Raw genomic sequence first — 27,473 nt, 5'->3', positions numbered from 1 at the left:
AATTATCTTTTAAAGGTAAAGACTTTCACTTTGCTGTACAGTAGAAACTAACACAACATTGTAAAGCAACTATACTCCCCTAAAACAAAAAACACCTAAGCATTCGGGCTCGAGAAGGCATATGGCAAACCATCACATGATAGTGCCGTACAAGGTGTTCTCGCCAAAAGAAGACAGTACTAAACCTTCTTAGCTAATGTTTAAACCAAGGCTTCTCATCCACAGCACAATGGATATTTGGGGTTGAATAGTTCTTTGCTGTGAAGTGCTATCCTGAGCACAGGAGGATGTTAACTGGCGTCCCTAACTTCTGCCTACTCCGTCACCAGCACTGTACAACAACAATGTCTCCAGACATTGCCTAATGTCTCCTTGGAGACAAAACTGCCCCTGGATGAGAACCACTGATCTATACTAATCTCTATTCCAAAGTAACGAAATGAAACCTTTGACATCTTAATAAATAAATCACTGTGAACCAGAGAGAGAAGTCTTCAAAATCTATCAAAACAGCTGAATTAATCAATACCTTGATTTACCAGTGGAAGGCATATTTAGCGGTGATTACCTTATGGCTGACTGTACCTCAACAGCAGGAAGGGTGTGATTCCTTGAAGGATCGGTAACCACAAACCAGAATGACACCCGCTGGGTTACATTGCAAAGTAGGACGTGGGAAATTCTGCAGATGATGAGAAGAAAAAAAGTACATTATAAGCGAATAATACCAAATTGCATTAGATATTCCACTCTGGTGTTATTACCGTCTTAAGAGGTGAAGAAATGTCCTACTAAGAAGAAAATAATATAGGAAATTTCCTTTATTTCAAAATCATAGACTTGGGGATCATTCCTAAAATAAGAAATCTACCAAAAAAGAAAGAAAAAACAGAATGGCTCAGTAGAGGGCATTACGTATCTCATTCTTCATCACCTGTTAGCTGACAGCATCCCTGTTTCCTCAACTCTTGGCCTCTCTGACACAAAAGCCTTTTGTGTTTCCTCATCAGGATCTTTTTAGTGTCCTCTTCATTCAGCCTTCCACCTCTCAGAACCAGACAAATCTGTTGATCGAGGACTTGCTTCCTCTGTTGGCCACTGTTTCCACCCCTCTCCTACTCCAGTAACTGGGGTCGGCCCAACAACAGACCCCCAGACTGAAGTTCTGTAACATTTACCAGCAGGCTTTGAACACTGTTTTTGCGAGTACCTGCTTCCAACTATAAATTGGAAATGTGCCTCACTCTACTCTATATACCTGGATCACCAGTAGAAATGACAAGAAAGAAATGGCATTAGTGTTCAGATTAGAGACAATCTATATATGAATGTATGAAATCTATGAACGCAGAAAATAAGAGGAGAATCCACAACAAACCAACGTTGTCGGAGCTAAAAAATAAGTCCCGAAAGGCTTTCACCAGGTCCTTAAGAATAAAATTACAAAAAGTGACATTAGCAACCATTCTAGAAGAAACACACAGCCTCTGTAGAAATACAAGTAAATTCGCTCTTTTTCCTTAAAGGAGCATTCAAGTGCATTTTGTTCATTTTTACAGTAATGAAAGAGAGCGCCCTTCAGTCAATTTTCAGGGCCTGGTACAAATTATTATATTTTCTCCCTTTAAATGTCAAGGGCAAAAAGTGGAGGGCTCCCCCGCCACCCAGAGCCAAGCGCCTGGGCCAGCAGTGGGAGCTGAAGGATCCCCTGTGCTCAGAACACAGGTGCGCCCCACGAGGCCCCGGGTCCGCGAGGCCCCGGGTCCGTCCGCGAGGCCCCGGGTGCGTCCGCGGGGCTCAGGGTGGGTCTGCGAGCCCCCGAGTGAGTCTGCGAGGCCCCGAGTGGGTCCGCGAGGCCCCGAGTGAGTCCGCGAGGCCCCGGCCTGGCGCACGCAGGACCTCATGCCCAGAGGTTCCGACGCCCCACGAACCGTCCCACACCCCGATGCCAACGGTCGCCTCAGCGCCGTAAGCTTCGTGTCTACAGACTTCGGGGCCGCCCAGAAGCCAAAGCCCGTCGAAGGTCCGACCCCGCTGACCCGTGAGCATGGGCAGCTACCTGAGCATGTACCTGGGCATGGCCAAGGCCACGCAGCCAGCCCACGCCCGGAAGCGCCGGTCCCCATGGTTCCCATGGACCGGGCCGCCCGCGGAACCTGCCTCCCGATGGGCCGGGACGGGTGCCAAATCCTGTGCTACCGCCGCCGCCGCCGCCGCCGCCAGGATCGCAGGCTCTGGTTCCGCAGCAGACGGCCGCTTCCCAGCGGGCCGCCCCTCCGCACCTCCTCGGGGCTGGGGTTTTCCGGCCATGGCAACGGTTTCACGATGAGGTCCCAGTGGAACGCCCGCCTCTCCTGCCACACGCAGAGCCTGGTGGACATCCGTACCGCCCCCGTTGAAAGCCTAAGCAGCTTGTCCACGTGTCCGCCCAGCCAGAAGTCGCCGGATCCCTGTGCCAAGGAGACCGCGCTGAGAGCCCTCAGCCGATGCGAGGAAGGACAAAGGCGGCTCGACGGGCCTCTCAGGTCTAAGAGCCCCGAGCCCAGGCTGTCGGCCTTCCGGCCCGTGATGAAGAATGGAGTGGTCCCTGTCTTTGTGCCCAGGCCGGGGCCTCTGAGAAGAAGCATCTGCTCCCGGTGCAAGCGCCTCCGAGAAGAGGACACTGAGCCCCGGCCTGACAGCAGCCCTGCCTGAGCCTTCCCTGCCTGCCGCCCACCCTGCTGTGAGGCCCCCCCCACCCCCCACCCGCCCAGGGCACAGTCACAGAGCCTCGCTGGAGAGATGGGGGCAGATCAGCACTCCCGGGCCTGGGCCTCCTGCAGCCTGACGTCCCCCTTGAGTCCTGAGAGCCAAGGCCACCTCCTCCTAACACTCAAACCCACATTTCTTTTACCCAGCTGACCCCTGCCCTACCCCTGCCTGAGTCACTGGCACGGACCGCCAGGCCAGCTCCCTCCACTCCAGCCAGGAGCTGCCAAGCCCCAGAGCCACCTCTCCTACCTGCAGAGGCCGCCCCGAGGAAGCACTGCTGACGTCCAGGCCTGCACTCCCTCCTGCCCACCCACCCTTGCTGCCTTTGCCCCTGAGAAGACCCTTCTCGGAGGACCCTTCTCTGGAAGGTGTGCTTCTCCCCTATTGCCCACTTCATACGGTTTAAAGGTTGTTCTTATTTTAAATAATACTAAAATAGCTTCATTATCCTAGAGATTGTCATGGTCTTTCTTTCAAAGATTCAAACATTAGGATTTCATCCACATGATGGTTTCTCCACCCTGGCTCTGTTGGGGCCAGACAAGTCTTTGTTTGTGGGGTGCAGACCTCTGCATTGTAGGGTTTTAGCAAAATCCCTGGTCTCTGTCCTCTAGGTGCCAGTAGATAATCCATATTGTAAACATACAAGGTGTCTCCAGGCCCTGCCAGATGTTTGGGGGGCGAGGGGCGGGGCGCACGGTGCACAATGACACTGGTGGAGAGCCACTGAGGGACAGTGCCCTCTACTGGCAGAAACAGTCAAGCCCGGTCTCCCAAAATGTGCCTTCTTCAAAGACACAGAGATGAACAAAATGAAGTGGTGTGTGCTTGGCAAAAACATATCCCCCACTTTGCAGAATGCTGTGGGGTGCGCATGACTCATGTTTTGGGCCTTATTAACAATCAGACAATGTGGTTTTTTAAAATGAGCTACTCATTTATCATCTTCAGGTTGGCAAAAACTGAAAAGTTAAAAAATATCAAATGCTGGAAATGATGCAGAGAATTGGAATCCCAGGCCGTGCTGTGGGTGTCGATGGGTCCAGCCCTTCTGAAGCGGCATTTGGAAGTGTTTCCTAGAACACAGTGCGGCCACCAGAAACACTCTTACACACACACACACACACATACACACACACACATACACACGCACACACACACACTGGTGAGGATGTTCTTCGCAGCCCCCTTTGTCAGCAGAGAATTGGAAGAAGCTAAATGTCCACCAACAGGGGAAGGGATAAAGTGAACATGGTATTGCTATCAAGGGACAACTATTCCACAGATTAAAGGAAAGAAAGAGCCCAGGGTTTCTGCACTGTTCGGTCTGGGCCAGATAATTCTATGATGTGGATGCCCTGTGCGTTGCAGGATGTTTAGAAGCAAACCTGGCCTCTGTGGACTCGATATCATCAGGACCACCTCCAGTAAAAACAATCAAACATGTCTCCAGCCACTGCCAAACGCTCGCTGAAGGACAAAAATCACCCCCAGTTGGGAACTACGGAACTAGAGTTACACATTTTTTTTTAAAAAGGTATATCTCAAAAATACACTGTCAAATGAAAAAGATGGGAAGTGGCATATTATGGGTAGCACAAGCCATTTATATAAATCAAAAAAAAAAAACAAAATAATATTGCTGGCATAATAGAGGGGGCCGGAAACCAAGTAAATGGTCATTTGGACACTTTGCCTGTATTGTTCTTTCCATCTAAAGCCTCTTCAAATACTGTTCAAACATGAATTTCAAGGTTTCCCCTCTAGAGAGTCAGAGAATGAGCTGTAAACATAGCAAAGTCCCTTCTCCCTCCCATGGAGCACGCTTTCTAAGGGGGCGGAGACAGAAGGTAGACATTTAAATAAATGTACACACTGACAGGTGGGGAGATGTGCTATGAAGAAACCAAGGCAGGAGGAGGGATGCACACAGCTGCATCGACACACTGTGGCCCAAGCGCTTCCTCTGTCCCCATCACCATGGAACCCACTATCCCTTACTACGAATTCAAGTCCTTCATTCCGTGTTTCCACTGGGTGGCAGCTCAGGCTTTAACACAGCACCTCAGCAAATAACAGGAAAATATGTTATCTACTTAGAAATAAAGATGTCCAAAACATTAAAATTGCTGGCTGAATATATTAAACTCAACATTTTCAATGGAGACAGTTACTGTTACATACAAAACATCCTGGGCTGAAACTCTATAAATCAAGCTTTTATTCTGAAGTTTACTACCTGCCATTTGCTAGACATGAGACAAGGCACTGCACTCTGCGTGAGTTACTAGAAAGGGCTTGAGACCTTCGTGTGTCAGTGAGGGTACGGTTAACTGCTTAGGGTCTTCCTCAATAGAAGAGTAGTAAGTATCCCTCCTACATGATGGTTTAGCCAGGAAAAGTAAGTCAAAGGTTTTAAGCACACAAAACCGTAAGCTTCTGCTCTACAAATATCAACTATAGAAACAGAACTACAGAGATGTGTTTACATTTTGTTCCGATCCAGGCAGTTGAACTGGTAATGAGTAAACCCACTTCCCAAAGTAGCGAGCTTGTGGGGAAAGGGCCAGGGGAAAGCAAAGCCCTGCTTCTGGAGCCAGCTGCAAGGCAGAGGCTGCATAGGACGATGGAGACACCCCCGTGGGCTGGGGCTTCCTCCCTGTCTGGATGACCCTTTGGGAAATTAACGGATGTCCTGGGTACCGCAAGAGTAAGACACTGAGGTCCAACAAGAGAAAAAATGCAGGCGGCGGGGAGCTCCTTCTACTGTGGCCATTCCCGCCACCTTCACCGTGGGAGTATCCGCCCAGGGGATTCAGGTGCAACACGAGGGAGAAATGGTGGGTGGGACACCGTCTGCTTGTGTCCACTGCAGCCCAGTAGACGGGGCCCTGGTTTAAGAGTCAGGACGTTAAGCATGCTTCATTCACTCACAGATGTTTACCAAGAGCTAACAATGATTAGCCACTATGGTTAGGGAGGGTTAGGAAAAGAGTTCTACTGCAGGGGCATTTAGATTGCACGACCTTGCCCATGAGTGCCGCGTCTAGGAGTTTAGTGCTATTAAGACGCTTGAAGATCAAGGTCACAGTGTGAGCTCACCAGAAGATTAAAACCAAAGTGGGAGCCAAAACTCCCGAGATGCCCGAATCTGCCCACAAGACGCCATGCTCCATCGGAGAACAGACACAGGACAGAGGGGAGGGCACAGGGCTTCTGGATTCCACGTGGTTTGTCCACAGTCTTTGTCAGGAGGGGCTCTAATTTCTACCCACAGTAGAACTTCATAGTCTCCAAGCTTTGAGCATCGTTTTCAATTTTATCAGCTGAGCGTTCCCTGGGAGCCTATCAAACACTCTGTCCATCTGCAACACAAGACTTCTCTGGGCCCTGGGCCACGAGGCCAAGGCCCAAGCCTACCCTGCACTGTGCGGCCCTGTATTCCTGAAGTGTGGCCCATGTGGGCGCTCAGTGACTGTGATATGAATAGATGGATGAATGAACTAACAGAACGGAGTAATGAGCTCCACTGTTTTTACTCACTGTTTCTACCTTATTCCAAGAGAGAGTAACTGAGAAAGTAAATTGGGCCAGCACGGCAATAACAGAAAAGGGAGGAAGGAAAGGAGGGAGATTACTTCCCTAAAACTTTGTTTCCCCAATCACAAATATTCAGACAACATAACACAGACAACTCTCTAGTATAAGAAGACTCCTGAATATAGTGCAGATAGAGGTAGCCAAGAGGAAGTGTACATGTAAGGAAAGTGGGTGCTAAAGGGAGTAACATGAAGAGTGATTTATAGATTTCAGTAGATAATTTACTTAGCGACCAAAAGACGCAGATTCCTTCCAGTGATAGATTATGTCCAACCAGCGTGACTTCTTCCACGCCCTTTCTTCTAAATGTGACCACACTGAATGTCCTCTAAGATTTGCACAAAATGAAAAATTAATCAGCCGACAGCACTTACTGAACTAAACATGTCTTTTAAAGTATGTTTTGATGTAATGAATAAACTGAAATGCCTAAATCTTACAAAGTTCTCCTCACAAGAAAAAAGATTACATCACGATGCACGGTGACGGATGTTAACTAGACTTACTGAGGTGATCATTTCACAATACACACAAATATCAAATCATTATGTCGTATACCCGCAACTAATATAATGTGATCTGTCCATTATACCTCAATAAAAATAAATAAATAACGACTGAAATGGCATTAGCACAGCTAAACAGCAAACCTACACTTTCAAGATTTGTAAATATAGATGGGTCTGATGGAATTCTTTGTATTCACTGGAATAACAATTTTGTCCGACTACTTCACAAAGCTGTAGTATTTACACATATACAGTCGCTCCTGTCAGCAAATCACTAAAAGGGTAGAAAGGGCCACTCCCATCCCTCAAGTGTGGGGAGCCCTGGTCTGAAGGTAACTGTCTCAGAACTGGCTCCACTGCCACTCCTCATCAGTGGCGCCAGACAGGGCCAACTAGGGTGGGAAGAATCGGGCTCTTGTTTCTGGAAATCAAAGGACTAAACAGGAGCTGGGCTGCTGTTTAACAGGCACGAGACCGTTAATCCCCTTACCGTGGATACAAGAGCATGTTGTTCGTTCTTAGATCACAAGGCTTATCCTTGAATAATTAGGCAGACGAAGAAATCCATTCCGTGCCTTACAGCATTTTCCTCAGAAAGGGAACGCTAGGCCTGAGTTAGACTTCTGCCTCTCCTGCTAAAAATGATAAATTATTCTAAACAACCAATATTGGAGTAAACCAGGCAAGTAGATTTCTCAGTTTTCCTGGAAAATAGACTAAAGTTTAAACTTAATCATATTTTCCTGAGATAATAATACTTTCAACATTTAAAAACTCCTATGAAACTATTTTAGAAAATCTGGCCTAAACCTTATTATAAAAACTTGAAAACACCTGTTTACCATCTTCAATCAAAGTCCCAAGAAACCTTCAAGTAATCTGATCTAATGAAACCATAACTTTCTACCACTTAAACTTGTCCTTCCCTCTTCCATTCTACTTTTAAGAAAATCCAGGGAAGAGCAAGAAAACCACTTGATATCAAGATTTGTAAGTAATGCTTTCAAAGGAACTGTCTTGTTTCTGTCACATTTCGTCCGTCTTCCATGACTCCCAGGGCCAGCTTCTTGGGTGTGGGCCTGTGCTGTGTGGGACCTGGATTTACCCATCATTTAAATCTCAGGGCCTACCTAGCAGCCTACACAGGAGGCTTCCAACAGAGGTTACTTAATTCTCTGGCCCCCATCCAGCAGTGTAGGGCACAGGCGGCCTCAGGCGAGCGCCGTGAAGAAGAGGCTTCTGCTTCTCACACCACTGCCGTGGGCGCTCTGTCAGCTCTTTCTCTCCCTCACTCCCTGACAGCATCTCGAGGAGGCGCGATGGAGCTTGCCTGTCACTTCTGGCCCTTGAAGAGCTCAGGCCGGTCTGGTCTGATCAAAACCTAGACGAACTGTCTTCCCGCCCCTAACACACGGCTTCCCTCGCCCCGGACGTGCTGGCCTCAGCGGCCTGCTCTGTTCTTTTACTCTCCTGGCTCCACCCCTCCTGCGCTTCGCCCCTTACCTCCCCGCAGTCCCGCTCACCGGGGGATGGAAAAGGGAGGTGGGAGAGCGCGGGGATCCGACAGGAGAGAAAAAGGCAAGCTTCTTTTTCCCTAGCCAGGCTCCTTGTGCTGCCCTCTGGCCGCTGGTGGCCCCTGCCGGGGCGGGTCCTCGCGTTCTCCACCCAGAGTGCACCCGGGGGGCCTCAGGAGACCGTCTGGGGACCTGTGCACTGCCCCTTCCCCTGACAAGGACGACGCACTCTGGCCAGGGCCGAAGGCTTCCATCTCGCCCCTCCCTGCCCGCTCTGCCGCCTTCCCTTTGTCCTGCACTTGGATCTCGGGCCCCACAGGCAGCGACTCGTGCAGCTCCCTCCGGAGGCCTCTGCTTGGCCCCGGGCGGGCAGCCGTCCGAGTGCAGGCTGTTGGCAAAGCCGCCCTCTCTCACCCAGCCATGGAGGCTCAAGCCAGCCTTTGCCGTCAGACTTCTCCAGCTAAGAGGCAGGCGCCAGTTTCTGTTCCACCCACGGGACAGTCTCAGTGGCTGGGGACACCATCACGGTGGCTCGCGCTCCAGGTGCTGCTACTCTGGTGGCAGCTGGAAGTGGCCCTGGGAACGTCTGCGAGCTGGGGAGTGATGTGCCCCTCTCTCCTCTCGCAGACAACTCCTCTCTCTACTAGCAGCTCTGCCTGACCTGAGGTGGGCAGGGGAACACGCAAGGGGGCCACTAGTGTGGCCTGGGCGCTAGTGGGCGCCCATCACATGGACCCAGCTGTCAGCTCCCAGCGGGCTGCGTGGTGCACCTGCACCGGGACCCATCCCCGCCCCTGTCCTGCGGGGAAGGCCGTGGACACGCCGCACCCGCTCTGCAGGGCCTCGCCCTCTGCCTCTCGGAACCTCGACCTTCTCTTCCACTGCCCGCTTGGGGTCATGGTGACTGGACCCGTTCAGCTCTCCTGCAAGTCCTTCATGGATGTGGCCAGGACCTCGCTTTAGGAAGAACACCCTCTGGCAGAGTCAATCCAGCTTATACTGGGTCAAGAGTAGGCTGGCGGTACGTTCCCAGATATGCAGAGGAGACACTGAGCCCTGTGTCACTGGAGGTGATCACGCTTGATATGAGATACCGTAGTTAGGACTGAGTGAAAGGTGGGACGAAGAGTCTTCATTACTCTGTTCATTATTTGACTATCTGTAGTGAGTTACTCTTTACATCTTCCACCCAGTGCATCTCAGTAGCTCTAAGTTTTCTGCAGTATCCATAGAATAAGCAGTGACAGGATAGGAAAAAAACGATTTAAAAAATCGGCCAATGTTCAAGATTTGAATCCCTAAAGCCATCCTAACAGGCATACTTCCCACCCTCTAGAATCCACTCTGCCTCACACTGGCACCAAAAGACCTCTGAAAAGCACATTTAAAATCGGATCCATTTGCCAAGCTAGTGGTGCCTTTCTATTACCCACCACACTCGGGAGAGGCAGCCTGTCTGGGAAGTTGTTTTCAATTCATCTTGCATTGTGTGGTGCCCTTTCCCATAGAGGAAACCTGCTCATGTAAAGAAGCAGCCACCGTTAGGGGGCAGCACTTGTACTGCATCTTAAGCCCATCCTGATTCATGAGGCAGCCCTCATCCCTCAGCCCCCTGAGAGCAGTACTGCTTGCTGGGACTCAAGCTGCCTGAGCATTTACAGGAAAACAATTTGTTGACCCCAATCTAGGTGTGCGCTTTTCAATTTTTCAACTGACATTGGCAACAAAAGCCTCTATAGAGCCTATGCACCCAGTTCCAATTAAAACACCTTTGCAAATAAACCAGATTACACATTCACAGACTCCTACAATGTCCAGGTTCCGAAAAATCAAATTCCCAAATTGAATTCCTCAAAACTAATCTGAAATGTTACATATTTAAATTAACTTTTCCTAAGAATGGAAATGTGATATAACATAGTCATTTACAAGGTGAAATTTAGGTACTAAGAGGATGTAATAATACAATGAACACAGCGATGTATAAAATCTGTTGATCAAAAATGACAATAAGATAAAAAGAGACTAGTTGAGGGGCTAGCATTGTGAGACGACCAGCGGCTGTTTTCCTTATATTTTTCTCTTTTCTTTCGTTTTTGAAAATTGAGGTATAGTTTTATGTACAATATTATATGTTTCAGGTGTACAACACAGTGATTCACAATTTTAAAGGCTATAACTCCATTTATAGCTATTATAAAATACTGGCTATATTCTCTGTGCTGTATAATATATCCTTGTAGCTTATTTATTTTATATATGGTAGTTTGTACCTCTTAACCCCCTACCCCTATCTTGCCCCTCCCCCTTCCCTCTCCCCAGTGGGAACCACTAGCTTGTTCTCCATATCTGTGTGTTTCTTTTCGTTATACTCACTACTTTATTTTTTAGATTCCACATATAAGTGATAACATACAGTACTCGTCTTATTATTTCACTAAGCATAATAGCCTCCCAAGTCCATCCGCGTTGTTGCAAATGGCAAATTTTCATTCATTTTTTCGGTTGAGTAGTATTCCATTGTATGTATATGTATATATGTGGATACGTGTGTGTGTGTGTGTGTACACCACATCTTCTTTATCCATCCTTCTGTTGATGGACACTTAGGTGGCTTCCATGTCTTGGCTATTGTAAATAACACTGCTGTGTACATTGGGGTGCATGTATCTTTTTGAGTTAGGGTTTTTCTTTTTCTCTGATATATACCCAGGAATGGAATTGTGGGGTCATATGGTAGTTCTATGTTTAGTTTTTTGAGAAACCTCCATACTGTTTTCCACAGTGGCTGTACAATTTACGTCCCCACAAATGGTGTACATGGGTTCCCTCTTCTCCTTATATTTTTCCTTTTTTATTTTTTGGAAGGCAATCTTCTCATTTTAATTTTTTTTTTTTTATTTTTTTGTGGTACGTGGGCCTCTAACTGTTGTGGCCTCTCCTGTTGCGGAGCACAGGCTCCGGACGCGCAGGCTCAGCGGCCATGGCTCATGGGCCCAGCCGCTCCACAGCACGGGGATCTTCCCAGACCGTGGCATGAACCTGTGTCCCCTGCATTGGCAGGCGGACTCTCAACCACTGCGCCACCAGGGAAGCCCTCGTTTTAATTTTTAAAAGGTTATTATAAATTGTTTTGGAAAGAATGCTTCCATTTAAAGGCATAAGATAAAGGCAAATATATCTTTTCTAAAAATCTATAAAACAAGAGTAAAGTTCACGTAGGGCATCATTTGTTTTACCTTACACCTCCTTCTTTTAATTTTTTGAATCATGTGAATATGTTACGTATCTTAAAATACATATGTGTGAAAAAATACATATGTGTGTTGTGTATATATGTGTGTGTTTGTGTACACGCAAATCCACATATCATATGTTTATTTTGCTCCCCCAAATTTTACTCTTCTGTTTTATCCCTTATATTCACAGCCCATGCATAATACATTGTGGGTCTGAGGAAGACAAAAAAAGAAACCCTCTTTGCCAAGTTCTCAATAAAATTAAGACAAAAGAATGAAGCAGACAGGAGACCAAAATAAAAGGCAAATTTCCTTCCCAATTTTAAAAATATCCTGCGATGAGATAAATTCATCTATAGTGACCCAGGCAGAGCTGAACCGAGGCAGGTTCACCATATTCTGGTGTACTATGCAAGATACTTAACACCTTAGGATCTGGCACCTACCAATCTAAACAGTCTACAGCTACAGACAGCACGGACAGCTGTGTGGGTGTGTAAGCTTGCCCAGGCAGGGCCTGATTCTGTACTTAGTGTGAGGGGCAGCGCAGAAAAATGCGTGCTGAGGGCAGGCCGGCTCCTCAAGAGAAGGGAACCCATGCCCAGTTTATCCCTCCAGCCCACCAATCAAATCAGTCATTTCACCTCTCAAGGGAAGAGTGAAGTAAGGGAGTAGAGAGAAACCAGGAGTGTTACCCTAATCACAAATGGAGATGGAAGGAAACATCACAAATAGGGAAGATTCCTTCGGAAGAACAGATTCAAATGTAAAACTATTAAAAGTTGTACTAAGGCTTTGAAGAAAATAAACAAGGTGCTATGATAGATACCAACAGTGCAATGAACCTATACCTATGTAAGTTATTTTCAAAATGAGTGCTATGCACTTATCCCCTTGCCCCCCGAGTTCATATATTGAAGTCCTAACCCCAAATGTGAATGTATTAATATTTGGAGATAGGGCCTATAAGGAGATAATTACAGTTAAATGAGGTCATAATGGTGGAGCCCTGATAGAGAGGATTAGTGCCCTCATCCAAAAAGGCACCAGAATGCTCACTCTCTCCCCTGCCACTTCCCCCTCAACAAAGAAGAGGTCGTGTGAGCATACAAAGATCTGGTGTTGCCTACAAGCTGAAAGAAGAGGGCTCAGAATAAAATCTACCTTGTCAGCATCTTAATCTTCAACTTATAATATATAACTTCAACTTATATAATATATATATACAGAGAGAGAGAGAAATGTAGAAAGCTTATGACATGTAACTACAAATTTTTATATTTATCTTCATAGTGCCTATTGAATGAAGAGCATTGTTAGAACATGATATAAACTGTAAGCTGAGCTAGATTATAAAGGTTCTTTTTAATGTTGAATTAAAATGTGGGTCCCTTAAAAATTAGATGTATACCTTATTTTCAAGATTGAGTTTTGAATTAATGTCCTGTCTCAAATAATACTTGCAAACAATCAATTTAGACTTTTCATTGCTTACTTACTCAGTTGCTTCTCTGTTGGGAACTCTTCTCATGGAGAAAGCCACCATCGCTTTGAAGAGATATTCTTCATTTGTATCCCAGGTGTACTGAAAGAGAAGTAAAACCGAAGGTAAAGTGAAGAGGCATGGGGTAAAAATTGGTCCACTGGGTTCTAACTGTGGCCACACTGGTGTTGGTGTGTGTCTGTGTCTCTCTCTCATCTTCCTCATACAATAAAGACTGGAGACCATGATAAATCATGTCACCATAATGTTCAGGATAGAGTTTCCTGGCTATTCTATCATTGTAATTGTGGTGTGTTTCCCACTGCATTATCTTCTTCCAAATCTGCAGTATTAGTAGCCAGTCAACAAACAGGTCACTTGGACATCTCATCCTGGACATAAACAGTTGATTCTCTCCTTCCCTTTCACCTTTCCCTCATAAACTGACTCCCCTTCTCAGCTTCCTTCCCTTTATTAACACCGGTACAATTTTACTTTTTATACTCTTAGCTGAAAACTTGAGTGTATGTGTGTATTATGGGCTGAATTGTACCCCCCTACAAAGAAATTCATATGTTAAAATCCTAACCCCCCAGTACCTCAGAATAGAACCATATATGGAGATAGTGTCTTTACAGAGGTGATCAGGTTACAATTAGATCACTAGGGTGGGCCCTAATCCAATATGACGGGTGTCCTTGGAAGAACAGGAGATTTGTCACAGACACATACAGAGGGAAGACGTGTAGACACAGGGAGAAGACAGCCATCTAGAAGCCAAGGAGAGAGGCCTGGAACACATCCCTCCCTCACAGAACTCAAAAGGAACCGACCCCGCTGACACCTTGATCTTGGACTTCCAGCCTCCAGAATGAGAGAAAACAAATTTCTGTTGTTTAAGCCACTCAATCTGTGGTACTGTGTTACAGCAGCCCTAGCAAACTGAAGTGGCTGACCCCACATTTTAGGTGGTAATCAAGTGTAACTGGAGAAAATCACAAAACAGGTTCTGTGGCTTAACTCTAAACTCATGATGACCTACTCCCAAATTGCCCGGGATCCCGTTAGGATTCTCCATCAGTTTTCTCTCTCTCAAAGTTCACAATGACTATTTCAAAGCTCCTTCAGGCCTCCCCAAATCTCAGTGCTTCCCTCAAACCTCACTCTCACTAGGAGCTCTTGTTTTATAAGTTACTGATACATCTCGAGTCATCCACTCACACTCCCCCGCCCTCCTGACACCAAGTACAAAACTTCCTCCATAGACACATGTCTTATCCACATCCTCCCCCGAAGGGCCAGATGTGGTGTTTCTCCTCCTGTCAACGGCTGTTCTGTCCACCTCTATTAGGAACGCTTCCATTCGGCCCTTCCCAGGATCTAAACAATACAGTTTTCCCCTCTCTTCTGTGCATTCAGTGCTGACTGGAGGCTGTCCATTGACTCTGAACCATGACTCTGAACTCTTTCCCATTAAAACAACAGCAAAACTAAATCACTTTATTCAGTCCTCCTTCTTCTACCCATTGCTGTCTCTCTCCTGCCCTTCAGAGCCAAAATTCCCAAAGGAGTTGTCCATCCTTCTGTCTTTACATGGTCACTGCCCACTTACTCTTTTTTTTAAATATAAATTTATTTATTTTATTTATTTTTGGCTGTGTTGGGTCTTCGTTGTTGTGCGGGGGCTTTTCTCTAGTTGCGGCGAGCAGGGGCTACTCTTCATTGCGGTGAGCGGGCCTCATTGCGGTGGCTTCTCTTGTTGCGGAGCACGGGCTCTAGGCACGCGGACTCAGCAGTTGTGGCACATGGGCTTCAGCAGTTGTGGCTCGCGGGCTCTAGAGCGCAGGCTCAGTAGTTGTGGCACACGGGCTTAGCTGCTCCCCAGCATGTGGGATCTTCCCGGACCTAGGGCTCAAACCCGTGTGCCCTGCATTGGCAGGCAGATTCTTAACCACTGCGCCACCAGGGAAGCCCCACTACCCACTTATTCTTAACCTCCTCCACCATCTGCCTTCCAATCACTCCACTCCACAAAGCGGCTCTCTCACGTTACCAATGACCTTCACGTTGCTCAACACAATGAGCAGTTTTCAGTCACGCCTCGCTTGGCCTCTCAACAGCATTTGATGCTCTTGAACAGTCCCTTCATCTGAAGGCACTCTCTTCCCTTTCGTGATACAGCATCGTCCTGGTTGTCCTCCTGCCCCTCTGCCTCCTTTGCAGGTTCACCCTCCTCTACAAGGGCTTTAAGCTTTCGAGAATCGCTAAGCTCAAGGCTAGCCCCTCTCCTCTTGCCACCCTCCGCTTTCTCCCTCAGCACTGTCATTACCACCTCAGTGCAGGTGACGCAGGAATGTGTATCTCAAGCCAGCTCTGTCCTTGCCTGTTTGTCAATAATACCTCAAACTCAGTAAGTCCAAAATTAAAGCCATGGTTTTCTTGTTGGTTCTTGGTTCCCTGACTCATAAATGGGCCATCAGGCATCCAGCTGCATAATTAGAAACAAAAGCTTATGCTTCACCCGTCGTCCTCTCTTCCTTGTCATCCCATCCCCGTGACTCTCAAATCCCTTCACTGCCCCCTCTCTCTCTCCACCAACACACCATACTCCAAATAGCCATCATCTCCCACCTGCACTACTCCACCTGCCTCCCAACTGGCTCCTCCTCTCTACTCCAGGCGCCTGGACTCTGTCTTCCACACTGTAGCCAAAGTGTCTTGTAAACACAAATTCTGTCATGACGCCCCTTCCACGAAACTCCTCGTTGCTTTAAAGATAATATCAAGGACTTCCCTGATGGTGCAGTGGTTAGCAGTCTGCCTGGCAATGCAGGGGATACGGGTTCGAGCCCTGGTCCAGGAAGACCCCACATGCCATGGAGCAACTAAGCCCGTGTGCCACAACTACTGAGGCTGCACTCTAGAGCCCGTGAGCCGCAACTACTGAGCTCGTGCACCACAACTACTGAGGTTGCGCTCTAGAGCCTGTGAGCCGCAACTACTGAGCCCGCGTGCTACAACTACTGAGCCTGCGTTCTAGAGCCCACGTGCCACAACTACGAAAGCCAGCATGCCTAGAGCCCGTGTTCTGCAACAAGAGAAGCCACCGCAACGAGAAGCCCGTGTGCAGCAACAGAGAGCAGCCCCCGCTCGCTGCAACTAGAGAAAAGCCCGTGCACAGCAACAAAGACCCAACGCAGCCAAAAATAAATAAATAAATGGATATATTAATTTAAATAAATAAATAAATAAATATATATATATATATATATATATATAGAACATCAAAACTCCTCAACACAGCCCACACATTCTTTGGCCTGACCCCTCCTTCCGCCCGAAGCTCATCATGCGCCATGGTCCTCCCCACTGCTCCACTTCCAGGCACCTTGCCCTCCTTCCACCCTTCACTCTTCCCAAGTTCTTTCCTATAATAAGCCTTTGCATGTGCTGGTCCCTCCACCCTCTTTCCTTTCATCCCCTGGTTCACTTTTACTCCTGCTTTAGACCTCACACAAATGCCAGTTCCTGCGGCCCCTCATGAGGCCAAAGCCCCTACGTACTTCTCCTCCCTGTAACGCTTGCCAAGATTACACACTTGCATTTGGTTCATTAATATGCAACCAATTCCACTACTATTAGCTCCCCTAGGGGGCAAGGATAAGCCTGGTTTTAGCTGCACTGCATCCCCAGCATCCAGCACGGGGCCTGCCCTCAGAGGATCCTGGGATAAGCAACCCTACGCACTGGCAGAGATGGTGGATTCTGCAGTCAGACTGCCTGGGTTCAAACCTGACCCCTGCCCCTTACTGACTTGACATCTTGAGTAGGCCACATAATGTCTCTGTGCCTCAGTTTTCTCATCCACCTAATGAGAATGGGAATACCCATGCCACCTTCCTCAAAGGGTTGTTGTGAGGGCTAAATGAGCTGATGTGAGCAAAGTGATTAGAAGGGTCCCAGCTAGAAAGTAAACTAAGTTCTCAAGGAATGGTGGCGGTTAGAATGATTATTACTCACGGAGCGAGCGAACAAAACGGTTCCAGCCCTGCCAACTGAATACTTCCAACTATCTTTAGCACTCTTTTATCATCTCTAGCCTGAGGCGTCTTACTATCACCTTCTATTCGGGAAAATGGTCACAGACCATGCTGGAAAACCAAAACTAGAATGACACAACTCCATCTTATTAATTCAACAGTCTTTACTGTTCCTATAGCTACCGGAGCCCCATGAGTATTTTTTTAACTTTAATTTCATAAGCATATATTTCATGCTATTACTTTGACATCTGAGAAGAATTGAAGAAACCTCACCTGAGAATTGGAACGTTTTGTGCCATGAAAGATCTCATGCGGGTGAAATGTGCCCTCCTTTCAATGATGAGAAAAGTCACTGACAAAGTTCAAATGACCACAACGGTGAGGAGCAGAGCCCAGCCCACACCTGAGAGCCTGACTCAGGCCCCTCTGCTCCACTCTGCTAGGCTGAAACGTGCAGGCTTGCAAAATTGTTTGGGGCAGCACAGAACTTCACATATTTTCCAGCACACACTGCAGATTAAATACTTCAGGCAAAATCACTTTACTAACAATTTCTATTTCACTACAATCTTTTTTGCTTTAAGAAAATATCAGATTTCAGGTCTTTAGAAGCAATCTATACAAGTTTAAGATAACTATGAAGAGAAAGCAGTGTTATCAGCAAACAAAATTTTAAAGGAACATACAAGTTTCTTCACTTACTGCTTTATCTCCCAGAGCTGTTCTGAGACTAAGTCTCACTTTAAAAGCATTTTCTGCATCTGCCAGAGAGAGAAAAGACAGAGAGCACTATATGATGATAAAATCTGCCAAAATGGAACCTGATAGATGCTAATATTTAATGCAACTCGAATCAACAGAATTGCAAGTAAACTGCCCCAGATACTTCCGGAATTTTAACTGCAATCATCTTAAATGGCTGAAATTTTAATTTCAAACTCATAAAACATTCACAGGCTCAACTTTCAAGCCATGACACGACGGCAGATTTAGAAAAATAAAGAAGTCTTTCAGGCAGAGACTTGTCAATCATTTAGAAAACTGTTCATCTATTTTGAAGTTTCAAGGCTTACGTACCTGGCTGACAGAGTTCGGCATGAATAGCACTCACTAGAAAAAAGAGCAGCCACAACAGCCACAACATTCTTTCAAACTGGAAAACACAAGACAAACGGAGGGAAAAAAAATCCACCCTTCGCTTAAAGCTGCCTTAGCCATTCTGTGACCCGGATTAGAATATCAGACAAACAAGCAAGCCACCAACTAAAAGGTTTAATGATTAACCCCCATCATCTGGGTTAATACTTTTGAGAGAAGCAGCCCATCTCCTGTCAGTTATTTACGAAAATCTGTTTGGAAAACAGATTAGCTGTCCTTTCCAAATTCTACCTCTAAAGAATGTTTTCTCTGCTGACCCAAAAGTCGGAATCCTCCCCCCACCTTTCTTCTGTTGTTGTCTGGTTAAATGCACGGTGGAAAGCATTAGTCCATTCTGGAGGTTTACCTTGGCATGAACTTCCCATCTTTTCAGGGCTGAAATATCTCTGGCGTATAGATAGACTCTCTTAATTTAGGAAACAAACATCACTCCTTTCTATCTCTGGTGAACAAAGGACACCCTTCCAAGACTGGCCTCATTAGACTCTCACCTCCACAGGTAAACATTCAGGAGAGTTTCCAACTCAAAGAGAATGGTTTTGCTCAGCGCTAAGCTCTGGTAGTTGTGTAAAATCAAAAGTTAATGATGTACAGCAGTGCGATCCAATGGAACATTCTGTGATGATGGAAATGTTCTATATCTGCACTGTACACTATGTATACAATACGGACGCCACTAGGCATCGGTGGCTGTTGAGCACTTGAAATGGGGCCAGTGCTGCTGAGAAAATGAACTTTTACTAAGTTAATTTAATTTAAGTAGAAACATGTGGCTAAGCAACTACATTGCTCAGTGCAGCTACACGACAGTAATTAGGAGCTACCGACCATGAACTAGCTTTGCTGAATTATTTCTCTAATCCTCAAAACAGCACCCCACAGTTGCTGTGGTATAATCATCTTACATACGAGGAAACCGAGGATCCAGTATTTAAGGCATTGCTGGCAACAGGGAGTGGAATGGGTGTCACTTTACCAGCCTGGATGACTTACACTTGAACCCTATCTCCACCACACTGAACCCGACTGTGTCTCAGGGTCATCACTGATCAAAACTGAAATTGTAACGAAACCTCAGAGATGCTCTGAGGACTACGGCAGTGAGTGGAGAAGAACCTTTCCCCTAGTGGCCATTCTACAGGTGCTGATCAAGCCCCCCAGCGGGTCAGTGTCAGGACTTTCCTCTCTACCATGCTGCCTCTGCATGTGTTCAGTCCCCACATTCCACCTCGTTGCTTGAAAACCATGAATGGAAAAATCAGATCGGGTGACCCGGCTGTTAAACAGACAATCTGGATTTTTAAAGCAGCAACAAGAAAAATATCAACAGCTACACTTCTCATTTCCCCTTCCTGGTTAGGGTGACAGCTTATCGTAGATGACCCACTGCTGTTGGCTAACTCCACTTAAGAGCTTTTCCTCATCTCCTCCACCTTGGTTGCCGGGGCACAGAGTCAGGAAAAGTTGTACTAGAGAGAGAAGTGGCCAAAAGTTAGCCTAGTAGTCATTCCAGAAATTTCACTATTAGATGAAATGGAAATTTCCTAGAAGGAAGGGCCCGCATAACTGACCCCTGAAAATAGTCAGACTAGATGAAGTTATCTTAGGAAATGTTAGACTAGATAAAGGCATCCTGGGGGCGGGGAGGGAATAGACAGAGACGTAACAAAGCTGATTATTTGCATCAAGGAACAAAGCTGTGTTAGCGAGACAGAAATCTGATTCAGCCTTCTTTTCGCCTTAAAACTTCATAAATATATCAAATGTCTCTCTTCTGCTTTTACTTAGTCACTTATGTGACGAGGCTTGAAGACAGTAAAATGCTGAGTTTTTGTCAGTGTAAGCCACTCATTTGAAAAGAGAAGAAAATCTCTTCTCTTCTGAATTATGATTTCTCAATGTTTGTTGTCTCATTTTTAAAAACAATAGAAAAAAGAATAGAAGTTCTGTACAGAAAATACAGAGAGGCAAAAAGAGAAAAGTACAAAATACCCATACTACTACCCGCATGGACGACCAATGTGAATATATTTTAATAGTTGAAACACACCTTCCGTAGCCTTGGATCTTCTTGTATGTTCTCGTGTGATGTTATTGTTGTTTTGTCTCACTGTAGTGGCCCTATGGGAACAGGGAAACATCACGGTGGCAATCACATGGGCCCTCCACGGGATCTGATGAGTCGCTTTATTTTCATTTATTTATCTATGCATACATGCATGCATGCATGCCGCACTGTCTGGCTTGCGGAATCTTACTTCCCCGACCAGGGATCGAACCCGTGCCCTCGGCAATGAAAGCGCGGAGTCCTAACCACAGTATGGTCAGGGAATTCCCTGGTGAGTCACTTTAAAATTGATAGATCATGAGATATATCAAATTTATTTTATTCCTAGTTTACTGAAAATTCCCTTTACTGAATTGTATTCAATAACCTATATTGAATTGTATCACCTGCCTTTTCAGTATCTATTAATATGATCCGAGAATTTTTACCACTTGGTACATTATAGTTTAAAATTTCTTTACACTGATCCAACCCTTAGATAAGCTCAGTTTGATGATTTCTAACATGCTTCTGGACTTAGTTGCTGTGTTTTTCTTTCTTTAGGTTTTTAAATCCATTTTTGTAGAAGAATATTTAGGTTCCTTTTCAAGCGCTGATTCTTTTCTCCAGCCCTCGTATTATTACCATGTTGAAAATGGTACAGATAGATTTCTAACATTGTCTATGTTTACAAATACTTGAAAATGTAGAAGAAATAAAATATTCAGAGTTGAAGATTCTGGACCATACATATTTCGGAGGAAGAGTTCTTTTAAATTTTTCTTATATTGCCAGTAATTTCAGGTTTCGTATTTCTTTCTGAGTCCCTTTTCACTGTTTACAGTATCCAAGAAATGCATTCATTTCATTAAGATGTTCCAGTTTTCTCATGGACTTTATACAATATTTCCCATAAAATACTCCATTCACTGTTACATTCCCTTTATATTTTCTAGTTATATATTAATTTTTTTCTCATTTCCCCTTTGTTCTTTCCAGAAATTTACCTATTTTTGTTGTTGTTTAATCAAACAACAAGATCTTGCATTTAATTTTTAATTCCTTTCTTTCTGCTTTCTGCTTCATCCATCTTTACATTTATTAAGTCTTTACTCTTTCTGTCATACTGGTTTTCTTGTTCTTTTTATAACTCTTGAGTTGGCTACTAGGCTTATTTATTTTTAATCTTTCTCAGTTAATGTGAAAATATCTGTGGCTATGAATTTTCCTTGGACTACTGTTCTGGCCACATGACATAAGAAGTACAGATGTACAGTGATCTCATTCTATTTTCTAAATAGTCTATAGTTACAGTTTTATTTTTCTATACCCCAGTATTTGCTTAGAAGAGTACTTGTCATTAGCAAAAGAAACAGCAGCCAAAAATGAAATGATTTAAAATATTGACTTTTATAAGTCCTGTCAGATGAATAGAGAGAGAAAACGTATAATGATAAAATAAGACACCGTCAATAACTTGACGTAAAATATGAAGACTCTTACAAGGTCTGGATCACTTGGAACATGCTAAAAATGATTTAACAACTAAAGAGCTTGAGAGGTCAATAAAAGACGTGGAACACAGAACTAGATGCTATTGTTCTTGCCTCTCAACATATCGGGTTTTTTTCTTCCACTTTTCAAAATCCTGTACATACTTAGCCTTTATTTTCATGCACAATTTTAAGTATTAAACCTCCAGAGAATTCATATCAAACTTGCTTCATACAATGCTCATTTCAGCAATTTCACAAATAGGAGCTTAATAATTTATCAGTAACAGTGGTAATGATGGCAAATAAAGCATTTTCAATCATTCTGAATATGGTCCTATTTACTGCCAATATTTAGAGTTTAGAGAACGCAGATAAAAAATTGAGACTACTGTAGCCGTGAGCAATATGAAAGGCACTGAGTCTCCTGAGACAGGAAAGAGAAATTGATTTCTCTGTGCTTTTTTATACTCCACAACACTACTGGAAAGCAGTTTCTTGGCACATAACTATTGATCTACTGCTCTGGAGGGTGAATTAAATATGAGACCACACGAAAAGAAAACACGTGAGTTGTTCTTTTGATTCACACAAGATGCCTTTTAAAGTACATCAGAGCTGTAAACGCATATGGGGGATTATGTATGCTCCATTTACCTGCAATAAAACAAGATGTAGCAGGGAGAACCAATGTAGCTTTTAAATTTTGAAGCTGATTGTTCTGTTTCACTGTCACAAACAGGTATTTTGTAAACCTATACAACCTTGAACACTGTGAGCTTTCATTTTTTTAATCTTTAAACATCTTAACCACTATTACAGGTCTATCTCAATGATCACCTCCTTCGAGGAATCTTTCTTTTCTTTTCTTTTTGTTATAGATTTTTAGCTGTTACTATTTGCTGTGGACTTGTCTAATCTACTAACTTTTTATTCTCTCTTTGTCCTATGTTCCCATAGCATTTTGTTCACATTTGTACATGGATCTATTGCCAACATGATTTGCTTTTGGGTCCTACAAATTTTAAGCTCCTGGAGGGCAGGGACTATATTTGGTTCCATTTGCATTTCTCACGGCCCATGAATATTTGGTAATTTAATAACACTGAATTGACTTATTTGAATCATAAATGGGCAGTTTAAGGAGCTCAAGACTGTGGAAATGAAGTATCACGAGGTACACTGCAATTTTTTTGACATTCCCAGCCAGAGAAAAACAACTCCCAGTATCTTTGATAAACAAGGAACCCTGGGCTTTGGAAAATTTTTGTCTCCACTCCCGTACCTTATGCCCTTTTCAAGATGAGAAAAAAAATCTGAAGCTACGATATTCGAAGGCTCATCAAATTTTGTAGGTTAATCAACAACTGTAACCATTATGAACCTTGCCTTTTTTTCACACAGGGTAACAATTTTCTAGTTCAGAGAAAGTTAATCACTAATGTTTGGAAATGAAGATTAATTCAGACAAACTGAGTGAGTGTAATTCTGCCAACTTTATATTCCTAAGGTAGCAATTTAAAGGACGTTTCATAAACAGGATGCATATGCGCCTGTCTGAGTGTCTCATCTGCATGAAGACCAATACATTAAAATAAGTCCTATGTAGAATGTAAATTGCTGCAGCTACTATGGAAAACAGTACGCAGGTTCCTTAAAAAACTAAAAATAGAGCTACCATAGGATCCAGCAATCCTACTCCTGGGCATATATCCGGAAAAGATGAAAACTCTAATTTGAAAAGATACATGCACCCCAATGTTCACAGCAGCGCTATTTACAATAGCCAAGACATGGAAGCAACCCAAGTGCCCATCAACAGACGATAGGCTTAAGAAGATGTGGTATAGATACACAATGGAATATTACTCAGTGATAAAAAAGAATGAAATATTGCCATTTGCAGCAATGTGCACGGACCTAGAAAATATCATACAAAGTGAAGCAAGGCAGACAGAGGAAGAAAAATGTTATAGGATATCACTTATATGTGGAATCTAAAAAATAATACAAATGAATCTTTATACAAAACAGAGACTCACAGACATAGAAACGAAACTTAGGGTTACCAAAGGGGAAAGGTGGGGGATAAATGAGGAGTATGTGATTAACAGATACACACCACTATACATAAAATGGATAAGCAACAAGGATTTACTGTATACCACAGGGAACTATATCCAATATTTTATAATAAACTATAATGGAAAATAATCTGAAAAAATATATATAACTGAATCACTTTGCTGTACACCGGAAACTAACACAACATTATAAACCAACTATACTTCAATGAAAATAAATAAATAAAAATTTTAAAAATAAAAATGAAAAAAAATAAGTCCCATGTAGTAAAAACAAGACTTTACTGACATTTCTTCCAGAATGTTTAACTCTTTCCAACTTTGCTTGGGTGTTGTATTAAGAGTTTTCTCAGGACTTCCCTGGTGGCGCAGTGGTTAAGAATCCGCCTGCCAATGTAGGGGACACAGGTTTGAGCCCTGGTCCGGGAAGATCCCACATGCCACGAAGCAACTAAGCCCGTGCGCCACAACTACTGAGCCTGCTCTCTAGAGCCTGCGAGCCACAACTACTGAGCCTGCGTGCCACAACTACTGAAGCCCATGTGCCTAGAGCCCGTGCTCCGCAACAAGAGAAGCCACCACAATGAGAAGCCCGCGCACCATAACGAAGAGTAGCCCCAGCTCACCGCAACCAGAGAAAGCCCGTGCCCAGCAATGAAAACCCAACGCAGCCAAAATAAATTAATTTTTTTAAAAAAAAGAGTTTTCTCACAGTTTTGACAAGTCATGATATTCTTTCTAGGCTAAAGATTATTGTAACCATGCTCTATGGAGTAGTATTTTCCATTCTTAATCTTATATCTGGCTGCCAGTTAGTGTCACCCAGTCACATTTAGTCCTGCCAATAGGTACCGCCTTTACCAACCTCTACAAAGAGGTAGAGGGGCCATGTATCTTTCAGGTTAGATGCTCTCATTTTCATAACAGAATTTTAAGCTACCCTCATTCTGCTTGATATACAAAGCATATGAAGTAATCAACACATCAAAGTTTCTGCCCTTAAGTTTTGCCCAGTGACGGTGACCTTGATCTTTCTACTGTCTGAAAACATCAAAAACTTACAGTACGAAATGTTTTTGAAGACCGCCTAAAAGACGTGCATGCAAGACCTCTATTACTACAAATCTGGCAGAGATGCCAGATAGGTTGTTGCAACCACTCATCCATCCTGGACTCACAACAGACATTGTTAATCTATTACAGAACATTTTCCTTCGGAGCCTGGACTCAGCCACAAAACTTCCCAATGCAGTTATTCAGTCAGTCGACATGTGAGCTAAAACTTACTTGCCATCGTGGGGAATGATGATCTAAATGCTGCCCTAGCTAAGTCATATCACTGAGGGCCTGTGATCTCAAATAAACAGGAAAGTTTGGGTGGTTCATAAAATTGATTTAGTTGTGCTTTGTGATTGTGGCAACAGTTTACATTGAGGGGATCTGTATGAAACTCTTTATGACACTTACACTTTATGACACTTGTTTCCTGCTTATTTCATAGCATCATTATGATGAGGAATCAGGATTTCCGTTGGGACTAAAAATCAAAAAAACTGTGCTTCTCAAAAACAAACAAATGGGGCTTCCCTGGTGGCGCAGTGGTTGAGAGCCCGCCTGCCGATGCAGGGGACACGGGTTCGTGCCCTGGTCTGGGAAGATCCCACATGCCGCGGAGCGGCTGGGCCCCTGAGCCGTGGCCGCTGGGCCTGCGCGTCCGAAGCCTGTGCTCCGCAACGGGAGAGGCCACAGCACTGAGAGGCCCGCGTACCGCAAAAAACAAAAAAACAAAAAAAACCAAAAAAACCCAAATGAACATGCAGGGCATTATGCTAAGTGAAATAAGCCAGACAGAGAAAACAAATACCATATGATCTCACTTATATGTGGAATCTAAAAAACACACATACAAACAAAAAACAAAACACCTAACTCACAGATACAGAGGACAGGCTGGTGGTTGCCAGAGGCAGGGTGTGGGGGTGGGTAAAATGGGTGAAAGTGGCGAAAAGCTACAAACTTCCAGTTGTATTGATACAATAAATAAACCATGGGGATGCAATGTACAGAAAGGTGACTACAGTTAATAATACTGTGTTGCATATTTCAAAGTTGCAAAGAGAGTAAACCTTAAAAGGTCTCATCACAAGAAAAAAAACTTGTAGCTATGTGTGGATGTTAACTAGACTTATTGTGGTGATCATTTCACAATTATATAAATATTGAATCATTATGTGTACCCCTGAAACCAATAAAATGTAACATGTCAATTATCCCTCAATTTAAAAGAAAGAGACCAGCACTTACCAAGTCCTTTTCCACCTATAACCGACCCCCTTACCACATCTTCCCTAACTTTCTCATCAATTCTTGTCCCATCCAAACCCAAGCTGGGGAACAGACTATAAGCTCCTTGAAGTTTGTCTTGTCACTGGAACATAGTACTCCATAAATATGACTTCAATGAATGAATAACTGAATGGCTAATGGAAAGTGCCCTTCCCCTAGGAGCGCCCACTCAGAGGTTTCTGGACAAGAAAAAAATAAATAAATAAAGCTGGTAATAACCTCTTCACTTTCCTCCTGTGGACCCAGAATTGTAAATGGAGAGAGTAAAGAAAATTAATCTCAAAGTAGGAGGCCAGAAGCAGAAATCTAAGTGTGGTGTTGTCTCCACAGGTCCTAGACAGCAGGAGGGCACAAGGTACCTAAAAAAGTCGTCTGAAGGAGACATCCATCAGGAAGTAGAGGAGTGTGCTTACTCCATGCAGCCCGCTAGCATTTAAAGTCGGCTGGGAAGCTGGTAGGAACACAGTTCCAGTTGGTCCTCAGTTACGTTTCCTATCCGGTTTCTGCTCTTGGACTTCTGGTGTTTGGAACTGGGAGAAATATGAAGAAAATCCATTTTTAGGCGTGGAGCAGAGATCCGCAGGCTCGTCTCACCCTATACACGCCACTAACATCTAGCTCCGAGACCCGGGCGACTTTCTCCTAAAATTCGTGAGCCCCGCCCGCTTCTCTGCGGCTTCCCAGGACCAGGCTCGGCCAGCAGAGGGAGAGCAGGAGGCGTGGACCAGGCCAGAGTCCAACCAGAAGGGGATGGCCTGGGAACCCAGGGCGTGGCCATGGCGGAATGCGGAATGCAGGGAATCGCGCATGCGCGGAGTTAGCGTGATCAATGGGGACCTCAGGGTTGTACAGTGCGGCATAGGCGGAGCGCCGGGATTGGCCAGGACAGAGGGGAGTGGAATATAACCCGGGCTTGAGGGGCGGGGTTTGGACAACCGTGGGAAGGAGCGGCAGCGACTGCCACTTCGGGAGGGGCGTGGCCTCGGCGTAGCACAGAGGCTTGACCTGAAAATGTGGGACTCAGTCGGTGCGTAGCCGCTCGTAAAGGCAAGACAGGATTGGTCGAGACTGCGGGAGAGGTGGGCAGAGGAATTACCAGAGTGGAAAGCAGAGAAATGGTCACAAGAGAGCGGCGTGGGGTCAGCGAAACGAGCGTGGCCCAGAGGATAAGAGGAATGTGAAAGGACTCGGATCAGGGGCGTGGAC

General features: G+C 44.8%; 1 protein-coding gene across 7 annotated transcripts in view; it reads right to left on the bottom strand.

Annotated features, from left to right (window-relative positions):
- The window catches only part of CLTRN (collectrin, amino acid transport regulator), a 79,036-nt gene that overhangs the window by 19,460 nt on the left and 32,103 nt on the right, over positions 1-27,473 (bottom strand). For 3 of the 7 annotated variants that reach the window (XM_067723046.1, XM_067723047.1, XM_067723049.1), the window contains 5 exons: positions 26,627-26,797; positions 20,348-20,418; positions 17,842-17,900; positions 13,113-13,198; positions 569-682 (listed from right to left, as the gene is read on the bottom strand). In XM_067723046.1, coding sequence (XP_067579147.1) covers positions 569-682; positions 13,113-13,198; positions 17,842-17,900; positions 20,348-20,418; positions 26,627-26,652 — 356 coding nt within the window. In that variant the 5' untranslated portion in view covers positions 26,653-26,797. Of the gene's footprint in view, positions 1-568; positions 683-13,112; positions 13,199-17,841; positions 17,901-18,216; positions 18,362-20,347; positions 20,419-26,626; positions 26,798-27,363; positions 27,428-27,473 lie in introns of those variants that run through there. The other 4 variants (XM_067723051.1, XM_067723052.1, XM_067723048.1 and 1 more) reach the window with 3 other exon arrangements.

Source organism: Pseudorca crassidens, chromosome X (genome assembly GCF_039906515.1).
Source record: "Pseudorca crassidens isolate mPseCra1 chromosome X, mPseCra1.hap1, whole genome shotgun sequence".
Classification (NCBI taxonomy): Eukaryota; Metazoa; Chordata; class Mammalia; order Artiodactyla; family Delphinidae; genus Pseudorca; species Pseudorca crassidens.
This window is presented reverse-complemented; position numbering and strand designations above follow the sequence as displayed.